General features: G+C 37.7%; 1 protein-coding gene across 1 annotated transcript in view; it reads left to right on the top strand.

Moving 5' to 3' along the window:
* Positions 1-5,357: 5,357 nt before the first annotated feature.
* Positions 5,358-25,048, top strand: part of LOC149540445 (rRNA-processing protein) — a 65,063-nt gene continuing 45,372 nt past the window's right edge. The window contains exon 1 of the mRNA XM_089801549.1: positions 5,358-5,639. Coding sequence (XP_089657675.1) covers positions 5,462-5,639 — 178 coding nt within the window. The 5' untranslated portion in view covers positions 5,358-5,461. The remainder of the gene's footprint in view (positions 5,640-25,048) is intronic.

Here is a 25,048-nt window from a genome sequence, read left to right as displayed (position 1 = left end):
AATATATAAGTTCTTGACTTGGGATGTGCGATTGGGGGATAAAGCCTTATTCTGGGAGGACTCATGGGACAAATATCCTCTGATTCCCTCTTCCCCTTGTCATGATAATCTCAAAATCAAGCTAACATCCTTATGGGGTGATAAGGTCAATCATTATAAGATTAAGACATGCTCTGATGGGTTCCAACAGTGGAGGTGGCATCCAGTTGATGGGTTAGGATTAGATCCCGACTCAGTTAAGGCTTATGAGAAGATTGTGTCAGAAAGGTGTATTAAACAAGCTAAAAGGTTTGATGATCTCATTTGGGTTGGCTCTAAGGATGGTAAATACAGTGTGAAATATGGTTATACGGCTTTAGTCCATTCTCAAAGTTGGAAGCTAGTTGAGATGCCTCTCAAACTATGTTGGGATGCTTCTTGTCTTCCTAAGGCAGGATTCTTTTTGTGGTTTGCCCTTCAAAATAAAATCCTGATTGCCGATAAACTAGCTAGATTTGGCATCATAGGCCCATCTTGGTGTGTTTTATGTGAGCATAACAATGAAGATGTGGACCACCTTTTCTATAGTTGTCCATATGTGCAAGCATGTTGGGAGTGGCTTAGGTCCCGACTTATGCGATCTACTCCTTTGCCAAACTCTTTTCAAGATCTTCTCTCTTCATGGCCTACTAGCATGGATCGTGGGGTTTATAATAAGATTTGGAATATTTGCCCCTTGATTATTGTATGGGAGTTATGGAAGGAAAGAATTTGTCACATCCTTCAGGATACAGAAATGAGTATGGAAGGTTTGCTACTAAAAATAGAAGCATCCATTGTGGAGGTGTTGAACTCTCATCTTAGGAAATCGACCAAAGAAGAGGGATCCTTCTCCATCGGGATGGACTTATGAAAAAAGAACTGGCCCAATCTCATTAATCCGCCCTTTGTTTATTTGAAGAAAAGTAAGGAGGCCATGGCTAGTTGCAAATGGGTTCCTCCTCCATATGGATGGTATAAACTCAATTTTGATGGCGCTACTAAAGGTAAACCGGGTGTGGCAGGTATCAGTTGCATTATTAATGATGACTCTGGCAAGTTGGTTGCGAAGCTAGCCTCACCCATCCCTCCTACTTCTAATAATTTGGCAGAATTAGAAGCACTTGATAAAGGTTTATAGCTTTGTATTAGTCTAGGATTGTCTAAGGTCATCGTTGAAGATGATTCTCAGATTATTCTAAATGTAGTGAGGAAGTGTGGGACGCCTATTTGGGTCTTAAACTCTAAATTAAAAGAAGTCCTTATGCTCCTTGATCGTATCAAAGATTCTCAAGTTTGCCATATTTTCTGAGAAGGAAATAAGAAAGCTAATTGACTTGCCAATAAAGGAGTTGATGGAGTATCGATTTTAGTTTATAATAATTGGTAGTTCCTTTTGGTTAAACTTTATATTGGTCTTATATATTAGGCTTATCCTTGATCATATGTAAGTTAGATACATTGGTTAATTGAGGGGTTGTCAAGATCGTTTTACGATTTACAGTTCGATCATGGGTATTGTCATCATAGGGTTTCTATAGTTTTTCGCTCAATTCTATGCATGTTTTACTCTAGAGTAGCCCTCTAGACTTAGTATTTTTAGGGGAGTGGATCTTTATTTCATTATAGCCTCAGGTTTATTATTGTTGCTAATATTACAATGGTGATTAGATTCTTAACTGTGTTGTTTTGAGGTATCTAATTGTACTATCATATGATGGAGGTTATGTATGTTTATGATCTTGTTCATAGTAAGGCATGTTCCATGCAGGGATTGAGATATTTGCATTCCCTCTCTTTCGGTTTCCATGATGTCTCTGGCTAAATTTGTGGTCTTTTTACTATGGGATATTCTGATTATTTGGCTTAGTTTCAGGTTTCATGATTTAACCCTTAGAGTAGTTGAGACAAGTTATTATTGGCCTCCTCATGTCATTTAATGAATGAACATGGGATGTATTTTATTGTTGTTTTTATTTAATAAGATGGATTATTTATTAATAAAAACATGAAATAGATCGGCTTGGAACCTTCAAGCTATTCTTTTTATGATTCTAATTAAAACATGTTTTAACAATGTCGGTGTTTTAAGCTCAATAGGAGGAATGAGTGATCAAGGTAGGTATATGACAGTTTTATTTGGCTTCAACATTGGCTCTTATAGATTGTGACATTGGCGATATATTTGTAATCAAATCTTATACAATCATCGAGGGTATGCCCATGTATTGCTATAATTTTTTATTTGACTGGGGTATGCCCCTTTTAATTGTAATAATACAAGACGTTTGTCCTAGGCAAGCCTGGAGGTTTTCTTCTCTGTTCTTTCCTACCAGTGCCCATTTGAACGAAGTGAAGCTATTGTCTGTAAAATATTGATTTAATAAAATTAATCAAGGCCTTGGCTGTTTATCGATTTAAAAAAAAAAAAAAACCATTGTGCATATGGCAGGAACTATGATGCTTGCGTCTTTTGTTTATTTATAACTATATTAACACACACACACACACACACACACACACACACACACACACACACACACACACACACACATTTCTTATTAAGCTGATAGGCTTATATGTGGGAGCTTTGTTCCCAGTTTTTATAATTTTCTGTCAGAAAGTTGTCAGCCCCATCGTAAAATAGTTTTTTTGATTATTTTGAACTACTTTCCAATCATTTTAGAATTTATCTAATTTTCTCGTATTTTCTTCAAATTTCTTTCTAATTCATTTCATTTTGAATAATTAGTTATATGATTTGTTTCTGCTTTTTCTAATTTAGAAACTTATGTCAAATCTTTTGCATGTCTTTACTGGCCTTAAAACAGCTATAGATTAATTTTTTCAAAAGAATTCAACAAATTGGAAAGCTCATGATGGTGGAGTTGCTCAGAGTGAATAAAATGGATTTGTGAAGATGAAAAAGTTTTTCCCATGATCTATGCTGCCAACAAATTGAATGGAGGACTTTCCTTCAAACAAATGGTTGAAGAGATGTTTTGTGTGGCAGGTGCTTTCCTGATTGGTGCTTTCATTCTTTCTCTTGACTGGCTTGACTTACAGGGGTTTTGTCTAGCTTAATTTCACTACACATAGTTGCTTTACTGATTCTCACATTAGATTTTATTGTTTTAAAACTCATCAGCATAGACTTTGTAAGTTATGGGTTATTACTTTAAATGGGCATTTGTAAACATGTTCTCAATACTAATTTTGTTTGAGTACAAATGAATCAAAAATCACATTGAATTGTGATAGCAATCTCTTTATCCTTATCCTTTTTTATTTGTATGAGTCTTTTAATATATTCCAAAAACTTTTAATAATTGAAAATATTTTATTTTTGTTAAAAAAACTAATGCTCTATTTTGTATGGACAAAACAAAATTATTGTTTTAATGAACACATGAGAGAACATGCAAATCTTTATAGAAAAAGTGAATTAAGCAAATAAAATTTGTTCAATCTGAACCTTACTTTATTTTATTTCATTTTTTGAGTCTATGTCTTCAGTATAATCAATAATTTCTATTTTTTCCACGTCTCTGCCCTCTATTTGCACTGACCACTAAATTTAAGAGTATTTATGTAACTAGGATGAAGAATATAAATTTTAGGGATTTCCAATTAGACATTTTAAGTAGAATTTACTAACATATTTCATTATTCGAGAGTGTGAAATGCATCTTGTCTATTTATTGACACCTTCAATTTTTTTTTTGCCAAATATTAAAAAGAAACAGGGATGATTTGGGTGTTGTATAAAAACGTGTGAGTGGTATAGTATTAAAATATTTAAAACTGTTCAGTGTTGTATAATTTAAATTTCTATTTTCACATAAGAGAATAATTATTTTAATTTAAAACTATAAATATTATTGAGGTATTTTGCTATTTGATATTTATCAAATTAATTTTAATTATTTAAAATTATAGTTGAAGACAATTTTATTTTTAGTTATTTCAATGCATGTTTAAATTTATTTTTATTGTATCACTGTATTCAACTATATTTTGCACTAATAAAATTAACTATTTTATCAAAATTTGAAGTTATCTAAAGTTGACATATTTACTGATTCAATTCATATATTATAAAAAATAATAAATATGATTGTTTGAACTTACTTTTTCCCACCACAAAGATATAGTTTCTTAATTTTTTGGCCTCACATTTGCTTGATTTTTGCAAAAAATATTTTTATTTTGTGCATATCCTAATTTAACCCACCTTAACAACTAAATTGTAAAACTAAAACTCATTATAATAATGAAATTCAACTAAATAACAAAATTAAATATAAAAAATTAAAATAAATTATAAATTTATATAATTTATTTTAATATTATGAAGAACTTGCATTAATAAAATATATTGTATATAATATCAATCTTAACTTTGATTTTGAATTATCAAAACTAAAAAAAATACAATAAATAATTTTATAATTTTTAGTTAGGATATTTTGATAATGAAACTTTATTTTTTTTGGTAATAAAACTTTCCTTTTTTTTTTTAAATAATAATTTTAACATTCACAACCTTCCAATAGTGAAACTTCCATTCATTTTTCTTTTTTAGATAATGACAAATTTCTAATTTTTACAAGTCATTTTTATCCTAATTTAGTTTTTTATTTCTTTCTCAAATTTAATCAAAGATCATAAATTTCTTTTGGTTATGACAAGTTTCTATTTTTTACAAGTCATTTTTATTCTAATTAAATTTTTGATTTCTTTCTCAAATTTAATCGAAGTTCATAGATTTCTTTTGTTTTAACATATCCATTAAATTTGTATGAAGAGGGTTTCTTTTTCTTTTTGTGCCATGAAATTAATAGCTTTGATTGAATATCATGTTTTCATTGAGTTCTTTGAGATGTCATTAAATAGTTTTTCTTATGTATTGTGAAATAAGTGTTGGATTAGATCCAATTACAATATTATCTATCTTTATTTAAGCTTGTAGCACATTCTTAAATTTCTATATATAATATCTAGATTTATTTTGTTCTTTAAAAAAAAATAACTTTTATTATTTAGAATGTTACTTCTATTCAATTAGAACCAAATCAAAAAAAAACCACTTCCACTATTTTCTTCATGTTATTTAAGTTCATCTTTTTTGCTGTTACTAATATTTTTGTCAGCAGTTTCCTTCTTAATACAAGATAAATTTCCTATCAACTAATCGTTGTACATACAAAAACTAGTGTTATAATATTCAAGACAAGGACTTGCCACCACTTACACTTGTTATTATTATTATTATTATTATTATTTTATTATGTAATTTGTTTAGAGCACAAAGTTTAAAAAGAGTGCTGGCACATTGTCATTTGAGTTTGTAACCAACCTCCAATTTTAAACTGAACTTTCCGCGCAGCGACGGCTCTGCACATTTAATTGCTTAATCATATTTTCGCTTTGTTATTTGTAAATGATGGAAAGCGGATTTTTTGATGGCGGGCAAACACTGAAAGTACATGCCCATCTTGGGCCGAAAGCAAATGGCTTTAAGCAATCTCAGAAACAGAAACATCTGGGTGGAAAGGGCCTATCCTTGCCCGCCTTTGCCAATGCCAAGTCCAAGACGGCATACAATCCAGCTGAATTGAGTACGTACCTTAACTTCTGCATTCCTTCTTTTTAAGAATTAGATGAAGAGTGAGCTGTAATTCTTTGCACTCGAGAGCAAGATTCGCTACAATAATTCCGTATTTTTCTTCAGAAAATATACATTCTTTAGTTGACCACTCAATATGAGTTTTAGGGTAACAGAACAAGATTGAGAGTTTTTTCATAAATTAAGTGTAATCATAGTGATAAAAACCGGAGAGCGTCTATTGGTGGCCTGTTGGTTAGGTTATTGATATTAGGGTTTAGGGTTTATGCAACTCTTTTTAATCTCAAATCATGTTTATGGTGTGTACTATGGCTTTCATTTGGCAGAGACCTAGAATTTAGGTTTACCTTTGAGGCATATTGAGAAGACTTTTTTTTTGAACTTTGGTTAGGATGTCAAAATTTAAAGCGTTCACAATTAAAAACAACACGAAGTGAAAATATTCACAATTTAATTCAGAAACTGTTGCATCTTATATACTTGAGCACCCTTACCTTGCTCCTATCAAAATCCTTCTAAGAAATTTCAAAATTACTTGCAATTTTTTACAGCTGAATACCATTAAACCAAAACACGGGTGTGGATCAGAATCAGCAAGGCCGTCTTGGCTCGCGAATCGGCTACGAATTGTTAAAGTGAATAAAACCCTTGAAATTTAGAGATTGTAACAATTTAAAAACTAATTTCATGCACTCTTTATTGAGTATAATTTAAACACTCTATAACATCATTAAATAGAATCAAACATACATAAACAAGGAACATAAATGATAAATTCATTACATACGTGAAATGTAAATTGTAGTTGAAGGAAATAGAAAACATAGAATCATATGAGATAGAGATATAGAATTATAAATGTTGTCAAATCATAAATGTATGTAAAATTCTTGAAACCAATGACATCAAATGTTCCATGAAACACGCATGTGTAACAGTAAAGTTTAAAGTGTAAATAGTAACATTGTAGCTTTGAAACATTCATTCACTAATACAATTTTTCTTAGTTACCAATTCGGATGTGGATTCTGAAACGGATTTTAGAAGCGGATATGGGATGTGTGGATTTTTTTTTTTTGCATGTGGATGCAGGAGGAAACGTATATATATATATATATATATATACTTTCAAATGTGATTGAATTACCTAATAAGAAAACAACAAAGAATATTTTCTTGCCTTCTGCCAAAGATGGAAGCCACTTGGCCATGTGGAAGATATTTGTTTAGAATTGCAATTCCATAGCTTGGCCTACAAGCATTAGTAATAATAGCCTTCTGTTCTACTATGGATTGAAATAGAACTAGGATAATGGAAAATGAAGGTGCTTTGAATGTGTTACGATCATAGGAGTTGTGGAATACTAGTGACTAGAGTAAACTCTAAGGCACGAGACATCTTTATTTCTATGATAAAGAATTTTCCAAACTATTAATGGACCTAGATTTCAACCATTAGTGGAAGCAAAATGTTTAAATTCTATGATAACCTGTCTATTTGCTTTGCTTTGACAAGTTATTAACAAAGAACTTATGACATTGGTTTCTAACTATCCTGCGGATGTTCTCGGATGCTTCCGGAAGCCTTGCGAAAGCTGGCAGGAAGGCAGTTGCAGGCTCCTGGATGCATCTGGTTAGGAAGCCAGCTGCAGGCTCCTGCATGGGTCTAGAAGCTAGGCTCCTGGATGTGTCTGGAAGCCAGGCTGGCTTCCTGCTAGCTTCCGTAGGGCTTCCGGACGCATCCAGAATTTGTCCTCATTGGATGCGAAATCCTAGCCCGTTCCAGACGAATCGCTCTCCTAGCAATTTTTGTTGCATTCAAAATGGCGAGTGGGGAGGGAGGAGGAAATTTGAATTTGAGTGTGAGCAATAAGTGTTTCAAGCAGGGTGTGTGATTCTCAGAGGATGCTAGTTCCCACGATCCTAGCGATTTTGGGCAGGCTGAGAATGGCTAGCGTGATGGGGACCCACGAAAATTTCAAAAAGACTTTGGGAAAGAGGACAATTGGAAGAAAGATGCTAAATTAGAGATTCCTTAGAAGCTGGGATTATGGGGTGTGAAAATAGAAAGGCTGGTTCGTCTTGTGATCCCTAATGATTGCAAGATGAAAAGATATGGACGAAACCTTGGTCGACTCTTTTTGGAATTAAATTGATGGGTAAGTCTAGCTTCCCAGATTTTAAAGGCATTTCAGATAAAGAGAAAGGGAAATTTGAGATTGTGGTCCCTGATGAGCTTATTGATCATAACATTGGGCTGATGGCGACTACTCTGGTTGGAAAGTTTGTTGGTCCTAGGCCCAACATTGATGTTGTTAGAACCTTTGCTAAGAAAAAAATGGGACCTGAAAGGCCAACTGGAGATCTCTGCAATGGCGAAAGAATTCCTCTCTTTCTCCTTCTCTTGCCAAGAGGACTTAATGAGGATTTTTTGTGTTGAAGCTTGGGTGATTGGTAAGGCCTCTCTTGCCCTTCAGATTTGTTCTACCAACCTTATTTAGAATGATTCTTTCTTTGTTCAAGCCCCTGTTTGGGTGAGGCTGTATGAGGATATTTTCAGTGGTATTGCTAGTGCTTTTGGTTAGCTCCTGTTTATTGACTCGGTGACAGCGTCCGAGAGAAGGCTTACTTATGCCAGGATATGCGTTGGGGTGGCAAGGACATGTCTGAGGTCGTTGAAATCCACTCCAAGTTAGGTAAATGGTTGCAAATGATAGACTATGAAAGTGCCCCATTTGCATGTTTTCACTACAAGAAGGCAAGACATATAGCCAAGTTATGTCACTCCTTCGTTGTGAAAGAGAAAGCTAGGAAAACACAAAAGAAGGTATGGAGAAAGAAGGAGAAGGCTTTGGAGAACCTAGGGAAGGAAAATGATACGAAGAATGAAGCCCCCATTATGGAAGGACCTGACACAAATAAGAATGCAGAACCTTCACAGGGAGAGAACGCCCCTGTCAATCAAGAGATAGGCAACTCTAGTCCTAGGTGTAAGGAGGTGAACTTGTTGAATGGGAACTAGAGAAAGGGGGAAGGGGTGAAGCCTATGGAAGAAGGTGGCTTTTCGAACTCCTTCCATGAAGACTTGGAGAATATTTCAATAGTTCTCGACTCAGCAAGTGAACAATCTTTGGAGTAAGGGGAGCTTCAGAATAGTAGGGAGTCCTTAGAAAGCACCACTCCTAACGTTTTTCCCTTTGTGGATTCCCAACCATGTATTGTTTTGGGTGGTTTTGAGATGTATTCCTTAGAGTTAGTTGAAGATAGGAAGGCAAGAGCTCTAAACCCACTGGCAAGAAATATGGAGCCTCTATTTGATCAGTGTGAAGGGGGGTTGTAACAAACGGTTTTTCATATAAAAAACAAAGACAATTTAAATAAAGATTTTCCAACATTCATTGATAGATAACTGAAAATCCTTTTCATACGAGATTAATTGATTTAACAATTAACTGAAATAACCATATCCATACCAATGATCATCTGAAAATAACTAGTTTAACGATTAATTGAAGATAACTGTATCCATGATCATACGAAATAACTAGATTAATGATTAATTGAATATAACTGTATATATGATCAATTGAAAATAACTGAATATCTGATTAACTGAAATAACTAAATTATCGATTAACTATCCTTTCTACATACAAGTAAGTAAATGCTTAACAAAAAAAGAAGAAAAGAACATACAAGTATCATTCAGAGGGTCTTTAGCTGGTTGTGCAAGCTTTGACTTTGGTGAGAGAACCATTAATATAGGCTTAACCTCCCAACCTTGGACCATACTTATCCCCACACAATCTATTGAATTAGAAAGGCCCTCCCTACCTCGGGATCGAGCTTGGGATGTTTTTAGTCCAGCCACCTGAGCATTCTGGTGTTTAGAATGTTCGCACAGTTATGAAACGGAGATGTTTGCATAACTGGCACCACTAACACCACGTGATCATTAGATGGAAAACATGCTTTTAAACTACCTTGGCCAAGGATTTCTGCTGAGTCCAACAACTCGATCACCACCACTCGACTTGACAACAGGAAACAATTATACGGACGAGCTTGAGCTATTATGTTTAATTAATTTATTATTCATATCTAATTTCTCTTCCACTTTCTTGCAGATTCATTCCACCTCTTCACCTTATTTGACTAAACAACCGGTGAGTCCTAGGTGTTTGGAATTTTTGAGCAATCTACTCTATGCAAAAATTTTAGAAGGATTTCACAGCTTACAATACTTATCATGAACTGTGACCTAAAAGTTTATGTTCTTGAGACTAATTGAAAATAATATTGGATTCTGATTTCCATACAACATATTTCATTTCAAGTTTTATTGCATTTGGAAAACTCTCCCATAAGAGATACTATTTGACTTTTTCTACGATGATTCTGGCTGTTATGAAAGTTAAGAAGAAAAATCAATAAAAATGAGATGGAATATTCAGCAAAGCTTACAACTTATTCATGGAAAGGAAAGAAGTCTCTAAGCCTAGCTGTTTGCTATGGAAAATTGATTTTAAAACATTGGAATATCACAATCTGGAATGATTAACACATGACTTGATATAAATTTTGGATTTGTCTGAAGTTTGCAAATCTATTTGAATCAGCTTCCCTCTAGATGCTTGAAGACGTCACTAGAGTGTATAGGAACTTATATGTTCAGCAAGAAACACTAGTATGGCAAGAAGTACAGAATGATGATACTTATGAATGGAAAATGCATATTGGTAATAGCAGAGAATTGACACAAGAAAAATATGAAGTCGGGTGTTATGGGGAGGCGGAAGAAATACTGAAAAATGTAGCAAGCAAGGTAGGCGGCATTTGAAATATATTGTCCGCCTTCTTCTCACGGCTTCCATCAAAAGGAAACAAGTCGTGACTTCTTGGCTTTCATAACATAAGAATAATCATGTCAAGTGTTAAATTGGTTATAAACAAGGAAAGAACAAAGATGGAAAAAAGAGTTGGAAGGTTATAATTCAAATATTATTATAATTCGAATATTATAATAATTCGAATATTATAATAATTTGAATATTATTATAATTTGAATATTATTATAGTTTTATATTTATATATGTACATGTAAATATATATTAGTGAGGTAGCATCATTATATAATAAGAAAATAATTTGACGATGCCACTTCATTTTATATCTATATTTACACATGTATATATATAATAATATGGTGAAAGATCTTTTTAAATCCTTTGAGCTACGTTTTATATTTTAACTCAATTATTGTATGTTTCTCAAATTATATTTTTAAATAGCTCATGTGGGTGCCACAGATGTATCTTGTGTTCAAGTTGTTAAGTCCTTACCAAAGAGGTTTGAAGTCATACTTGTCGATCCTGTTGACTGGACTAAGTATTCCATTCCGATGATCCCATTTAGCAATTTTTCCCCCCCTTCATCATCTCCTGTAATCACCCGTGAAACATTACCACCATAATAACAATTCCATAATAATTTTCATATAAACATTTGAAAGACTTAAAATTATTAACCAAAATTCCAAAATTACGCAACTGCTAAACATCATATAGAAAATAATAGTTAACGACCATCTTCATTAACAGTTAATGCAACGGGTATAAGTAACTACCTACTTCACATGATCATGAAAGAAAAATCTGTTAAAATCAACGGTTATGAGCAAGTTTAAAATTAGGTCAAAAATTTGGGATGTAACAAGGGGGACACTTTTTATGAGGAGGAATGGGAAATGGTTTCCAAAAGGAAACAAAAGAAGAAGAACAATAGAGATCCTTCACCAGCCTCTCCAGCTGCGACTAGAAGTAGAATAAAAGCGGATGTGGGAGCAAAACCGAAAACTCTAGGAAGGAAAATGACAAGTATGGTGAGGGAGGAAGAGGTATGCAAGAATATAGCAGATGAGACTCAACTGACCATCCAGGAGGCCCTCTCTCTAAAGAAAAAATGAAAGTTATCTCATGGAATATTCGTGGTCTTAATGGAACACACAAGCAGGATGTTTTGAGAAATATTATTAGAGACCATAGACCTGATATTGTTTTGATATAAGAGACAAATATGATTAAAGACATAGTGGTGACCATTAAATTTTGTATGAATTTTGCAGTTGCTGGTTTAAATTTGGATGGGGCTTCGGGATGCCTCGCTGTTTTGTGGAATTCATCCAAACTTAAAGGTGAGCTTCTCTATGAAGGAAATAATATCGCGACTGTTAAGTTTTCTAATTTAAAAGATGGAGATACTTGGAACATTTTGAATGTGTATGCTCCAAATATTAAGAGGGGAGGTGCTAGATATTGGGAAAGAATTGGAAATGTTGTGATGCAAGAACATAGATGAATTATTATGGGAGACTTTAACACTCCCTTGAGGAGTCATGAGAAAAAGGGTGGCTTGGAGGCTGATCTCGATAGTAGAATGGATCATGTGATTCTTATCAATGACCTTGCCCTCATTGCTGTAGATTGTCAAGGGGCTGATTTTATTTGGTCGAACAGAAGATTGGCGGAGGAGTGTATTCAAGTGAGACTAGGCCTTGATCACTGTTGATTGGTTGTCTTCCTTTTCTTGCTCCCTTTTTGCTCTCCCAAGAATAGGTTCAGATCATTCTTCCATATCCTTGGTGTTGGAATCTCTGGATATAAAAAGGGATTTCTCGTTCAGATTTGAAAAAATATGGCTTGGGCATCCAGAACTTTGGGATAAGATATAGGAATGGTGTTCACTCTGCATTGATGGAACTGCTATGTTTAGAGTTGCCAAGAAGCTAAGGAAAGTCAAAGACAAAGTCAAAGCTTGGAATAAGACTGATTTTGGAAATATTTTTGCAATTGAAGCCGAGATCCTAACATAAATTAATTAGATTTAGGAAGCAATTTAGGACTCAAGCTATGATTATGATAGACTGTCAAAAGAAAAATGGTGCAGAGGCCCAAGTTATCTAGTTCTTCAACACCTTTGGTAGGTTTGCAATGAACAAAATCTTCCCAACGTCTTATTGTCAAGATAAAATGGGATCCCACACGGTAGTCGACACCCACAATCTATCTTTCAACTTGGCTACTTAGACCAAACCTAAGAACAGTAGGTACTCAAGGTTACACTTGACTTTCAGGGTGGAATCCAATCTCCCTCACACTAAGAACAATCCAACAAACAAGTTGATCAATTCACAACACAATCTCCAGGTTTTAACATCCAAGGAAACTCACTTCCCACTAGGAGGGCTACAAGGATTGTGACCCGCAACTAGGCATAACTTGTTCCTAAGGACACATCCAATCCCAATTTCTGGTTCAAAAAGGTACAATCAACTATCCTCAAGATATCCCAAGAGATGAGTCTTTGATCAATCCCCTAACATCACTTTTTCTCTAAGTTGCCTTGTAGGAATTAGGCCTAATTAGGGCTGATTAACAAAGCGAGTACCCTTTTTATTGCCTCCCAATCATCACCAATACTTGGATCATGTCTAGGTTCATGAAACATTACTAAGTCTTTGATTTCACTGTCAGATTCCACCCACAACTTGACTTATGCAGTCATTTGCACAAATTCGGACAGTCACATGGAGATGCCTGTCCTAGGGTTTTGCTAGTGGCCAGCATTATCGCAATCTGCAACCACAAAAGTTCTAAAGTACAATGCCATACCTTGCAAATCACCAAGGATCAGATTTTTCCCATGGTGGCTTTGCAAGATATAAGCAATTTAAGGTGAAACCCCAGGTACGGGCTGTAAATAGAGCAGTTAGCACTAAAACTTCTCTAACAGGCTTGTTACTCCACTTCAAGGACTCAAACCAATTGCATATGAAAGGTGACTCAGTCCTTTATCCAACCATGTAAGCCATTCAATGATGTCAGGCTGTACAATTGCGTACAATGCCCAAAAACAGCGAAAATCACCAAAAATGCAGTTTTCCTGTTGAATCAGTGCTTCTTCTGTATAATATCTCTTCCAATCTGTCATAGGACATCATTTCCATCCTATTTCAACAGATCGTAGGAGTCCCTCCAACCAAAAGGTGGTTTGGAACGTTTTTGCATTAAGACAACAAAAAATGCAAAAATTGCTAATTAGCAACTTTGACAACTTTTTGCAATAAGTTGCAAAACAGCAAGTTGTCATTATTCCTTGCATTCTAGAGGCCTTAAAACATGTTTAGAACAATATTAAAGACCTTCTAATACCTAGACTCCTAGTCCTGGCATAAAATGCATAAAAAGTGTCCCTTGACACAAGGTGGATGACAAGATTTATAAATGCATCTTGTGTTCCTTGGCCTTACAAGTAGGACTTATTACATAGACCATAAGGAGAAGTTTTAATACATTATTCCCTTGACGAAGATGCATTGGAGTGTGCTCTTGCACAATACTCCCAGGGTCGATTAATCTCAAGTCCCTTTGAGATGAGTTCTTGCAAACTTTTGTCATGCCTCTTCATATCAGCTTCATCCATCCAAACAGCCTCTTCTTCAGGATAACCTGTCCACTTCACCAAGCACTTCTTGTAGATATTCTTTCTGGTCTTCTTAATGATCTTAGTGTCGAAGATCATCTGCGGTTCTTTTCTTGCATGGATATCAGCTTCATCCATCCAAACAGCCTCTTCTTCAGGATAACCTGTCCACTTCACCAAGCACTTCTTGTAGATATTCTTTCTGGTCTTCTTAATGATCTTAGTGTCGAAGATCATCTGCGGTTCTTTTCTTGCATGGGAAGGTGATGCTGCAACATCTTCTTCAAACTCCTCCAAATGTGTTTCCTTTCCTTCATCTACATCACCTTTATAAGGTGTGAGATCAGAGATGTTAAAGATTGGTGAAATGCCAAGGTGTGCTGGAAGTTCAACTTCATATGCATTTGTTCCCAATTTTCTCAACACCTTACATGGACCAACCTTCTTCATCAGCAATTTGGCGTGCTTGCCCTTTCGCAATCTTTCCTTCTTCAAGTAGACCCACACCAAATCATCAACCTGCAACTGCACATCTCTCCTGCCTTTGTCTTTGGCTTCGTTGTATTTCATTGCACTATTTTCCAATGCCTTCTTCACTTGATCGTGGACATCCTTCGTATGTTCAGCAAATTGGTCACAATGAACATTGATTGGAACATCAGATGGAATGTCTCTCAGCTCCAATATACCCTTAGGACTGTACCCATAAACAACTTGAAAGGGACTCTTTCCCGTACTCTTATTCACTGAATCATTGAATGCAAACTCAGCCTGAGGTAGTATCTGATCGCACTTTGCACCATACTGCTTGGTAAGGTATCTTAGCAAATTTCCTAGGGATCATTGACCACTTCAGTCTGCCCATCCATTTGTGGATGATAGGTAGAACTAAAACTCAGATTTGTGCCCAATCTCCTCCACAGTGTTCTCCAAAAGTGCCCAAGGAACTTCACGTCCCTGTCTGAGATTATGGACTGTGGTAGACCATGAAGTCTCACAATCTCTTTGAAGAACAAATTAGCAATGTAGGTAGCATCACTAGTACTTTTACATGGAATGAAATGGGACATCTTACTAAATCTATCAACTACCACATATATACTATCAAAGTCTTTTTGTTTTCTTTGCAGTCCTATGACAAAATGCATGCTGCAACTAATCCATGGTCTAGTTGGTATAGGTAGAGGTTGGTATAGACCAGCATTTGTAGAGGTTCCCTTGGCCTTTTGACAAATGGTGCATGCCTCCGTATACTTTCTCACATCAGTCTGAACCTTAGGCCAAAAATAATACCTCCTTACCTGCTCCAAAGTTTTATCCAAGCCAAAATGGCCACATATGCTGCCTGCATGCTTCTTCTTTATTATGTTTTCCCTCATTGAACATTTAGGGATGCACAATTGGTGTCCTTTGAACAGTAACCCATCTTGTATTAGAAAATCTGCATACTTTACATGATAATCCTCTGAAAAATTAGACCATACCTGATATATTTCTTGGAAGCCTTCATCATTGCCATACATTCCTCTCAAGGAATCAACTCCCACACTCTGCAATCTGATTTCTTGCATTGCCAAGCTCCTCACACGCAGAGCATCTGCCATTTTGTTGGCCACCCCCTTCTTGTGTTTTATTGTGAAGGTAAATGCTTGAATAGATTCTACCCACTTCAAATGTTTTTGACTCAATTTCTCTTGACCATTTAGGAAACTAAGGGCCTGATTGTCAGTAAAAACCACAAATTCCCTAGGCAGCAAATAATGCCTCCATTTCTTCAATGATTGAACCAATGCATATAATTCCAAATCATAAGATGAATACCTTATCTTGGAGTCATTCATCTTCTCACTGAAAAATGTAATAGGCCTGTCCTCCTGACTTAGTACTGCTCTAACTGCAACATTTGAAGCATCACACTCCAAGGTGAATACCTTCTGAAATTAGGAACAGCAAGTACTGGTTTCTCTGCCACCTTTTCCTTCAGCATTTGAAACACTTCTTCAACCTCCTTGGTCCAAACAAACTTGCATCTCTGATCACCTTTTGTTGTGTCCAAAGTAGGTGCACAATATTGACTGAAATTTCTGATAAATTTTCTATAGAAAGAAGCAAGCCCATGAAAGTTTCTTACCTCAAACATGTTTTTTGGAGAAGGCCAACTTAGTATGGCTGCCACCTTATCAGAATCCATCTTGATAATCCCTCCAGATATGATGAACCCAAGGTATACAGGCTCCTCTTGCAAAAAGACACTCGTCTCCAAATTGATGAACAATCTTTCCTCTTGTAGCCTCTTCAAGACCAAATCAAGATACTCCAAGTGATCTCCTTTTGTCTTACTAAACACTAGTATATCATCAAGATACACTATGACAAACTTTCCAAGAAATTGTCTCAAGACCTCATTCATGAGTCTCACGAATGTACTTTGGGCGTTAGATAGCCCAAATGGCATCACCCTCCATTTATACAAGCCCTCATTAGTTTTAAAAGCAGTCTTCCATTCATCCCCTGCCCTTATCCTAATCTTGTACTTTGGGCGTTAGATAGCCCAAATGGCATCACCCTCCATTTATACAAGCCCTCATTAGTTTTAAAGGCAGTCTTCCATTCATCCCCTGCCCTTATCCTAATCTTGTGATATCCACTTTTTAAATCAACCTTGGAAAAATACCTTGCTCCACTCAAATGATCAAGCAAATCCTCTATTCTAGGCATGGGGAATCTATACCTTATTGTGATCCGGTTTATAGCTCTAGAGTCTGTGCATATGATGAACCCAAGGTATACAGGCTCCTCTTGCAAAAAGACACTCGTCTCCAAATTGATGAACAATCTTTCCTCTTGTAGCCTCTTCAAGACCAAATCAAGATACTCCAAGTGATCTCCTTTTGTCTTACTAAACACTAGTATATCATCAAGATACACTATGACAAACTTTCCAAGAAATTGTCTCAAGACCTCATTCATGAGTCTCACGAATGTACTTTGGGCGTTAGATAGCCCAAATGGCATCACCCTCCATTTATACAAGCCCTCATTAGTTTTAAAAGCAGTCTTCCATTCATCCCCTGCCCTTATCCTAATCTTGTACTTTGGGCGTTAGATAGCCCAAATGGCATCACCCTCCATTTATACAAGCCCTCATTAGTTTTAAAGGCAGTCTTCCATTCATCCCCTGCCCTTATCCTAATCTTGTGATATCCACTTTTTAAATCAACCTTGGAAAAATACCTTGCTCCACTCAAATGATCAAGCAAATCCTCTATTCTAGGCATGGGGAATCTATACCTTATTGTGATCCGGTTTATAGCTCTAGAGTCTGTGCATAGCCTCCATGTACCATCCTTCTTTGGTGCTAAGAGGACTGGAACTGCACAAGGGCTCAAACTCTTTGCTATTAACCCTTTATCCAAGAGTTCTTGAATCTGTACTGCCATCTCCTTGTTTTGCTGAGGTGTGAGCTTATAAGCAGCCTTGTTTGGCAAAGTTGCTCCAGGAATCAAATCAATGTTATGATTCACTTCTCTGACTGGTGGAAGTGTACTTGGAATATCTGTGGCCAAGATATCAGCATACATGTCAAGTAGGTCTGCAACCTCCTTAGGATCTACTCTCCTCTTTGGTTCTTCCATCTTAGGGGCTTCCACCTTCTTCCTCTTGTCTTGTGGCTTTATCACCAAAGCAAAACATGGAGATCTATCTTTCTTGACAGTCTTTAGAAACTCCTCACCTACAAACAAAAACTTGGATTCTTTTTGTTCCTTTGTATTATTAGACATGGGTAAGAAGGTTACCTTTTCTCCATTGTGATTGATGGTGTAGGTGTTCAATCTCCCATCATGGTGTGCCTCCACATCATACTGTCATGGTCTCCCAAGTAGTAAGTGGCAAGCATCCATTGGAACGATGTCACAAAGTACCTTTCCTCTGTACTTTCCAAGTTGTAGGTCCACCCAAGCTTGTTCTTCTATGACAACATGCTGACCCTTTGTGAGCCATGATACCTTGTAGGGGAATGGGTGAGGTATCCTTCTTAGTTTCAATTTCTCCACTGCTTCTGCAGACACCATGTTGTCAGTAGATCCACTGTCAATCACCATCTTACATACCTTGCCTCCAATTCTGCAAGTTGTCCTGAACAGTGACTTCCGTTGTGGTGGCTCTTGTATGGTAGGTGTCCTTAGCAAAGTCCTCATCATCAAGTTTTCCCCTTCCTCAGCTAGTGCATAGGAGTTTTGAGATTGATCTCCTTGACTGTCATCTTCCCTAATCAGAGCAGCCCTTCTTTTTACCTGATTACTGGGTTTCTTAGGGCACTTTGAGGCAATATGCCCAACTTAATTGCATCTATAGCATCTTGGAGGTCCTGAACCTCTTCCTCCAAATCTCCCTCTAGAGTCTCTTCTTCTCCCTCTTGAAGATCCTCTAGAACTTCCTTCTGCTTGATTGCTCTCTTGGTTACTGTCACCAGATTGCCTATTGCTGTGTCCTCTTCCATTGCTTGTCCCTCTTCCTTTGTTGTTGAAGTCTTTCTAGCCTCTGCCTCTCCCACTTTGGTCTTGTCTTCTCTTAAGTTTCCCTTCAACTTTTAATGCTAATTGATAGCATTTTTGGACTGTATTAGGAGAGCACAGACTCAATTCATCTTGAATGTTGAGTCTCATTCCTTGCATATGCCTTGCAAGTTCAACACTTTCAGGCTCCACCATATTTGATTTCATGGCAATTTTATGAAATTCCTCTGTATAACTAGAGACATCCATCTCTCTGTCTCAAATTTGTCTTTTGGTTTGAAGTTCCACTGCATAATCTTTAGGTACATAAGCCTCCTTTACCAAGGCTTCCATCCTCTTCCATGTACCAATAGGATTCTTTTCCAATTCCATCCTCTCTGATTGAATGAAATTCCACCAAGTTAGGGCAGATCCCTTCACCTTGGACTTTGCAATTTTTACCTTTTGATGTTCAGGTATCTCCTCACAGTCAAAGAAATTGTTTAGAGCATCAAGCCAATCCACGACTTCTTCAGAATCCATCTTCCCATTGAAAACAGGTAGGGCAAGCTTTCCATCCATGGTTCTTCTCTCCATGGATCTTGAAGTCCTCACAAGTAGCCTCTGATCAGCAGGAATCTCTTCTTCTTCATCCTGTAGATGTTCTTCTCTATCACTAACCTCTTCTTCAAGACCAGAGTTTCCACTACTCCCTTTCTTGACTTGTTACTTCATCTTTTCCATTTCCTTTCTCATCAGTTTCCTCTCAGCATCATGCTCTTCAATAATCTTCAACAATTCAACATTTGTCATCCTGCCAGGCAGTTCCACATCTTCAGTGTCTGCCATGTCAGCAACTTGTCTTCTTCCAAAGATCTTACATTGCTTTGATAGTACTTGGTGTAGAGCCTCAAGTTATCTAGTCCTTCAACACATTTGATAGGTTTGGAATGAGCAAAATCTTCCCAATGTCTTATTGTCAAGATAAAATGGGACTCCACATGGTAGTCCACACCCACAATCTATCTTTCAACTTGGCTACGTAGACCAAACCTAAGAACAATAGGTACTCAAGGTTACACTTGACTTTCAGGGTGGAATCCAATCTCCCTCACACTAAGAACAATCCAACAAACAAGTTGATCAGTTCACAATTTAATCTCCAAGTTTTAAGATCTAAGGAAACTCACTTCCCACAAGGAAGGCTACAAGGATTGTGACCAGCAACTAGTCATAACTTGCTCCTAAGGACACATCCAATCCCAATTTCTGGTTCAAAAAGGTACAATCAACTATCCTCAAGATATCCCAAGAGATGAGCCTTTGATCAATCCCCTAACACCACTTTTCCTCTAAGTTGCCTTGTAGGAATTAGGCCTCATTAGGGCTGATTAACAAAGCAAGTACCCTTTTCATTGCCTCCCAATCATCACCAACACTTGGATCATGTTGAGGTTCATGAAACATTACTTAATCTCTGATTTCACCCACAAATTGACTTATGCAGTCATTTGCACAAATTTGGACAGTCACATGGAGATGCTTGTCCTAGGGTTTTGCTGATAACTCCAGCGGCCAGCATTCTACTACCACAGGGCTTGAGGACTATTCTTTTGCTTCTGATACCCTTCCTAATTAATTAATCTAACTAAATGAGCCTCCTTAAAAAGTAGGTTTAGATTTCACCTTTTATTTATTTTGTGGTAGAGTCTCCTATTATTTTCTCAATGAAAAGCCTTCGCTACTATTATTTCCATGAAAATCTAAATATTTTTTTGATCTGTAAACATGAAAATCTAAATATTTGGTATTTCAGCTGAATGATAATTAAAAAACATTTTAATTCTTTTTTCCCTTTCTTGCTAGACCAAGCCTCTAGAATTTTATATAGAGTTTATCATTTTGACGTATCAACCGTCTATAAGTAATATTTGCATACACAATAATATCAGCCTATGAAAAGTATTACTAGACACCTTTTTACACCTAGAGGCAAGCTCCTTATCACTACTCAAAGATTTGACATCCACAAAAAGGCCTAGTCAATGCTAGGTAAAGGAGCAGTGTTCCCATAGGTTGTCATTATGACCAATTGTTTATTACGAGGTAATTGGTAAATACTTGCTTATAAATAACAGAGACCGAAAGGTCAATTTATACAAAAGAATGAGACGATGTTTCCTTAGGAAACGATCGTAAAGAATAGAAACATTCTATTCCAGAGAAAGCAAAAAACGAAAACAAACTAAAGCTAAAGATATTTACAAGATAACCATTAACTAATAATAGACGTCTTATCTATTATTGTAATACCCTCCCTTAATGGTTAATCTATCTAACACACCAAGCTGTCCTCTGAATTTGACAAACTTATCAGGACCAAGAGGCTTGGTGAGAATGTCTGCAGTCTGATCTGAGGTAGGAACATACTGCAAATCTATAGTCCCGTCTTCAACCAGCTGTCGTATGTAATGACAATGAACATCCACATGCTTGGTTCGTTCATGGAAGACTGGATTCCGTGCTAACTTGATAACGCCTTCGTTATCAACAAACAGAGTATTCGGTCCTGCTGGTGACATCTGCATATCCCCAAGCATCCGACGAAGCCAGACAACTTCACATCCTGCCTTAACAGTCCCTCTATATTCAGCCTCTGTAGAAGAGAGAGAAACTGCCTGCTGCTTCTTGCTGGTCCATGTGACTGCACCGGATCCCAAACTGAACACATATCCAGATGTTGACTTTTTATCATCAACAGAGCCTGCCCAATCTGAATTTGTGAACCCACTGAGTTTAGGATTAGAACTCCAAGAATACAGAAGTCCATAATCAAAAGTGCCCTTCACATAACGAAGCACACGCTTTGCTGCCATCCAATGATCAGCCTTAGGAGCTATCATAAAGCGTGAAATATAGCTGACTGTGAAGCTGATATCAGGCCTAGTAGCAGATAGGTAGATGAGGCTGCCTACTAGTTGCCTATACATAGTATCATCAACGGAAGGAGAATCAGACTTGGCTGATAACTTGAGACCTTTCTCCATAGGTGTAGATGCAGGTTTGCAATCCTGCATTCGGAATTTGTCTAACAAGGCTCTGGCATATTTGGACTGAGAGATGAATATACCAGAAGACTGTTGCCAAACTTCAACACCTAAGCAATAATGCATGAGCCCAAGGTCAGTCATATCAAAAGACTGGCATAAGTGTTGTTTGATTCCCTGAATCAAAGATGCCAAACTGCCAGTGATGATCAGATCATCCACATAGATAACCAGAAGGATGATGTCACTGTTAATAGTCTTGATGTACAGATTTGAGTCTGAAGAACTCCTCTTGAAGCCTTGATCACTGAGGTACGTATCAATCTTGATGTACCATGCCTGAGGGGCCTGCTTCAAACCATAGAGAGCTTTTACCAATCTGAGAACCTGATGATCTTTACCAGCAACCTTGAAACCAGGAGGCTGCATCATGTAGACCTCTTCATGGAGATCACCATTCAGGAAAGCACTCTTTACGTCCATCTGATGGACCTTCCAGCCAAACTGTGCTGCCATGGCTAGGACTAATCTGATGGTGCTCATCTTTGCAGTAGGAGCAAAGGTCTCCTCATAATCAATGCCCTGACGCTGAGAAAAGCCCTTTGCCACTAAACGAGCTTTGTACTTATCCAAAGTACCATCTGATTTGTATTTGATTTTGTAGGCCCATTTGCAGCTAATGGGTTTCTTCCCTGGGGGAAGATCAGAAAGGACCCAAGTGTTGTTCTTCAGCAGGCTCTGGTGTTCAGATTGCATGGCCTGTTCCCACTCTGGAATTCCTTTAGCCTCGGAATATGTTTGAGGTTCAAACACACTGTGAATGTTGGCCATAAGAGCAAAGTTAACAGAATCTATAGTTTTGCTCTTTTTCCGAGTAGTTCTCCCATCAATGAGCTCATCATCATGAAGATCAGCAAGTGTCTTAGCCCACCACTTAGGCCGGAGAGGAGAATGACCAACAGTAGTACTAGGAGATGCTTGATCAGCAGGATCTTGATCAGAAGAATCTGGATCAAACTCAGGTGAAGCATCTTCAAAACGAGGTGATCCTGCAGGAGAAGTCGGAGGTGGCTGTACAGGTATCACTGGCAGGACTGGAGCTGTAGGAACTACTGGAGCCCTCCCATCAGGTGGACCTAATGGAAGCCGAACTCCCAAATCATGAACCTGCATAGGCTGGTCTGTTGGATCAGGAACAGGAGAAACAGGCATGAATGGTCCTCGCTGCTCATCAAAGACTACATCGTGGCTGTATATGAGACGAGATGTCTCAACATCAATAAGGCGGTAGGCTTTGTGAAGACTGCTATATCCAGCAAGCATCAGTTTCTGACTCTTGGCATCCAACTTGGTGCGTGAAGCATCAGGGATCCAAACAAAAGCAAGAGAGCCAAAAACCTTCAGGTGACTGATTCTGGGCTTGCGACCTGACCAGGCCTCTTCCGGAGTTTTACCTTTGACCACCACTGTGGGTGACCGGTTCAACAGATAAACTGCAGTGTTAACTGCTTCTGCCCAAAAACGCTTCGGAACATGTCTGTGTTCGAGCATGGAACGAGCCATCTCGGTGATTGTCCTGTTCCGACGTTCAACTACACTGTTCTGTTGTGGCGTGTGGGGTGTGGTGAACTGGCGTTGGATGCCATGTGTATCCAAGAAGCTGGAGAAATCATTAGAACAAAATTCCCCCCCATTGTCTGATCTAAGAGTAATAATAGATTTCCCAGACTCTTTTTCAACTAAGGGTTTAAACTTCTGAAATACAATAAATGCATCGGATTTCTTTTTAAGGAAATACACCCACATTTTTCTACTGAAATCATCTACAAACAACAGAAAATACCTGTACCCAAGAACAGAAGGAGTGGCCATAGGGCCGCAGATATCAGCATGAACAAGCTGAAGTACTTGAGAAGCTCGCCAAGAATCGCCACTGGGGAAAGGTGTGCGATGTTGCTTCCCAGCCTGACATGCGTCACAAACTCCAAGGTGTTGGGTTTGAATCTCTGGCAAACCAAGAACAAGCTCATCCCGAGCAAGTTGTGAGAGATAATGCACATTTAAGTGCCCATATCGCTGATGCCAAAGTGTGCTGATGGAAGATCGCCGAGCAGCCATAGCTAGGTCCTGAGAATCACCAGAATCAATAAGTCTGAAAAGACCATGATCCTCAAGACCAACTGCAATAGTAGACTTAGTCGCCCGATCAGTGATGGTGCACTGATGTGAACTGAAGGTGACTGCCAAGTGTGGAGAATGTCGCAGCAACTGACTGACCGAGAGTAGATTTAGTTCCATCCCTGGAACGTAGTACACATCAAGGAATATGAGCTTCCTCCCAACAGACTGAATTTGAATGTTGCCTTTACCAACAACTGTGTACTCTTCTCCACCACCAAAGATAACAGAATCTGAATAAGGCTGGTAGTCAATAAACCAATCTCTGCGGTGAGTGAAATGTCGAGAGGCACTTGAATCAATGTACCAGGCAGATGACTGTACATGATCTGCGGGTCTTTTAGCCATGAAGGTGTTAAAGGCAGATTTCGCCTGCTCAGTGTGCTTTGCACTGTTCGCTTTGAGTTGCGAACCTGATTGCTTAGACTGGGCAGCTAAGAGTTTCCGACATGCAACCTTCATGTGACCATACTTGTGGCAATAGTTGCATTGAATGTTCTTCTTTTTGGTACCATCGGATGCTGGAGCAGAAGACTTCTGCTGAGATGGTTGTTGAAACTTGCCCTTATCCTTCTGAAAGGATTTCGCAGCAAAGGCTTGCTCAGTGGAGGTGGAATTGGAGCTGCTATCGAACTATTGTTTCCACCGATCTTGCTGAAGTAGCAGGGTGCAGAGATCAGTGAACTTTAGATCAACACCAGTAGATGTGATGTTGAGAGTCTCGATAAAATGCTCATAGGAATTTGGTAAACTCCGAAGAGTGATTACCACAATATCCTCTTCCTCCATCTTGCGACCGATGGCAAGTAACTGATCACGGATTTCCTGAATCCGATTCAGGTGTGCCTGGAGCGAGGTACGCTCATCCATGACAATAGAAAACAGAGTGTTTTTCAGAAAGAAGGCTTTGCTCTTGTCGGAAGTCTCATGAAGACCTTTTAGATGTGTCCAGATTTCGGCCGCTGTCTTGCCGGATGGAATCTGAGAAAGCTGGTCATCAGCTACGGATAGTTTGAGAAGCATTACTGCCTCTCGATTGTTCAGATCCCATGTATCTTGATCAGGACCCGGAGAAGTCGGACGCTGCTTAACACCCAGAACAAGTTGATCGATGTTTCGATATTCGAAGATTGCGATGATGCGCTGCTTCCAAGTTCCATAATTGCGACCATTGAATTTGGAATTATGCTCGGGCAGAA

Source organism: Cupressus sempervirens, chromosome 9 (genome assembly GCF_028749045.1).
Source record: "Cupressus sempervirens isolate cs-2001-9-10 chromosome 9, ASM2874904v1, whole genome shotgun sequence".
NCBI lineage: Eukaryota > Viridiplantae > Streptophyta > Pinopsida > Cupressales > Cupressaceae > Cupressus > Cupressus sempervirens.
The sequence above is the reverse complement of the archived record's forward strand: the minus strand, read 5'-3'. Positions and strand labels throughout refer to the sequence as shown.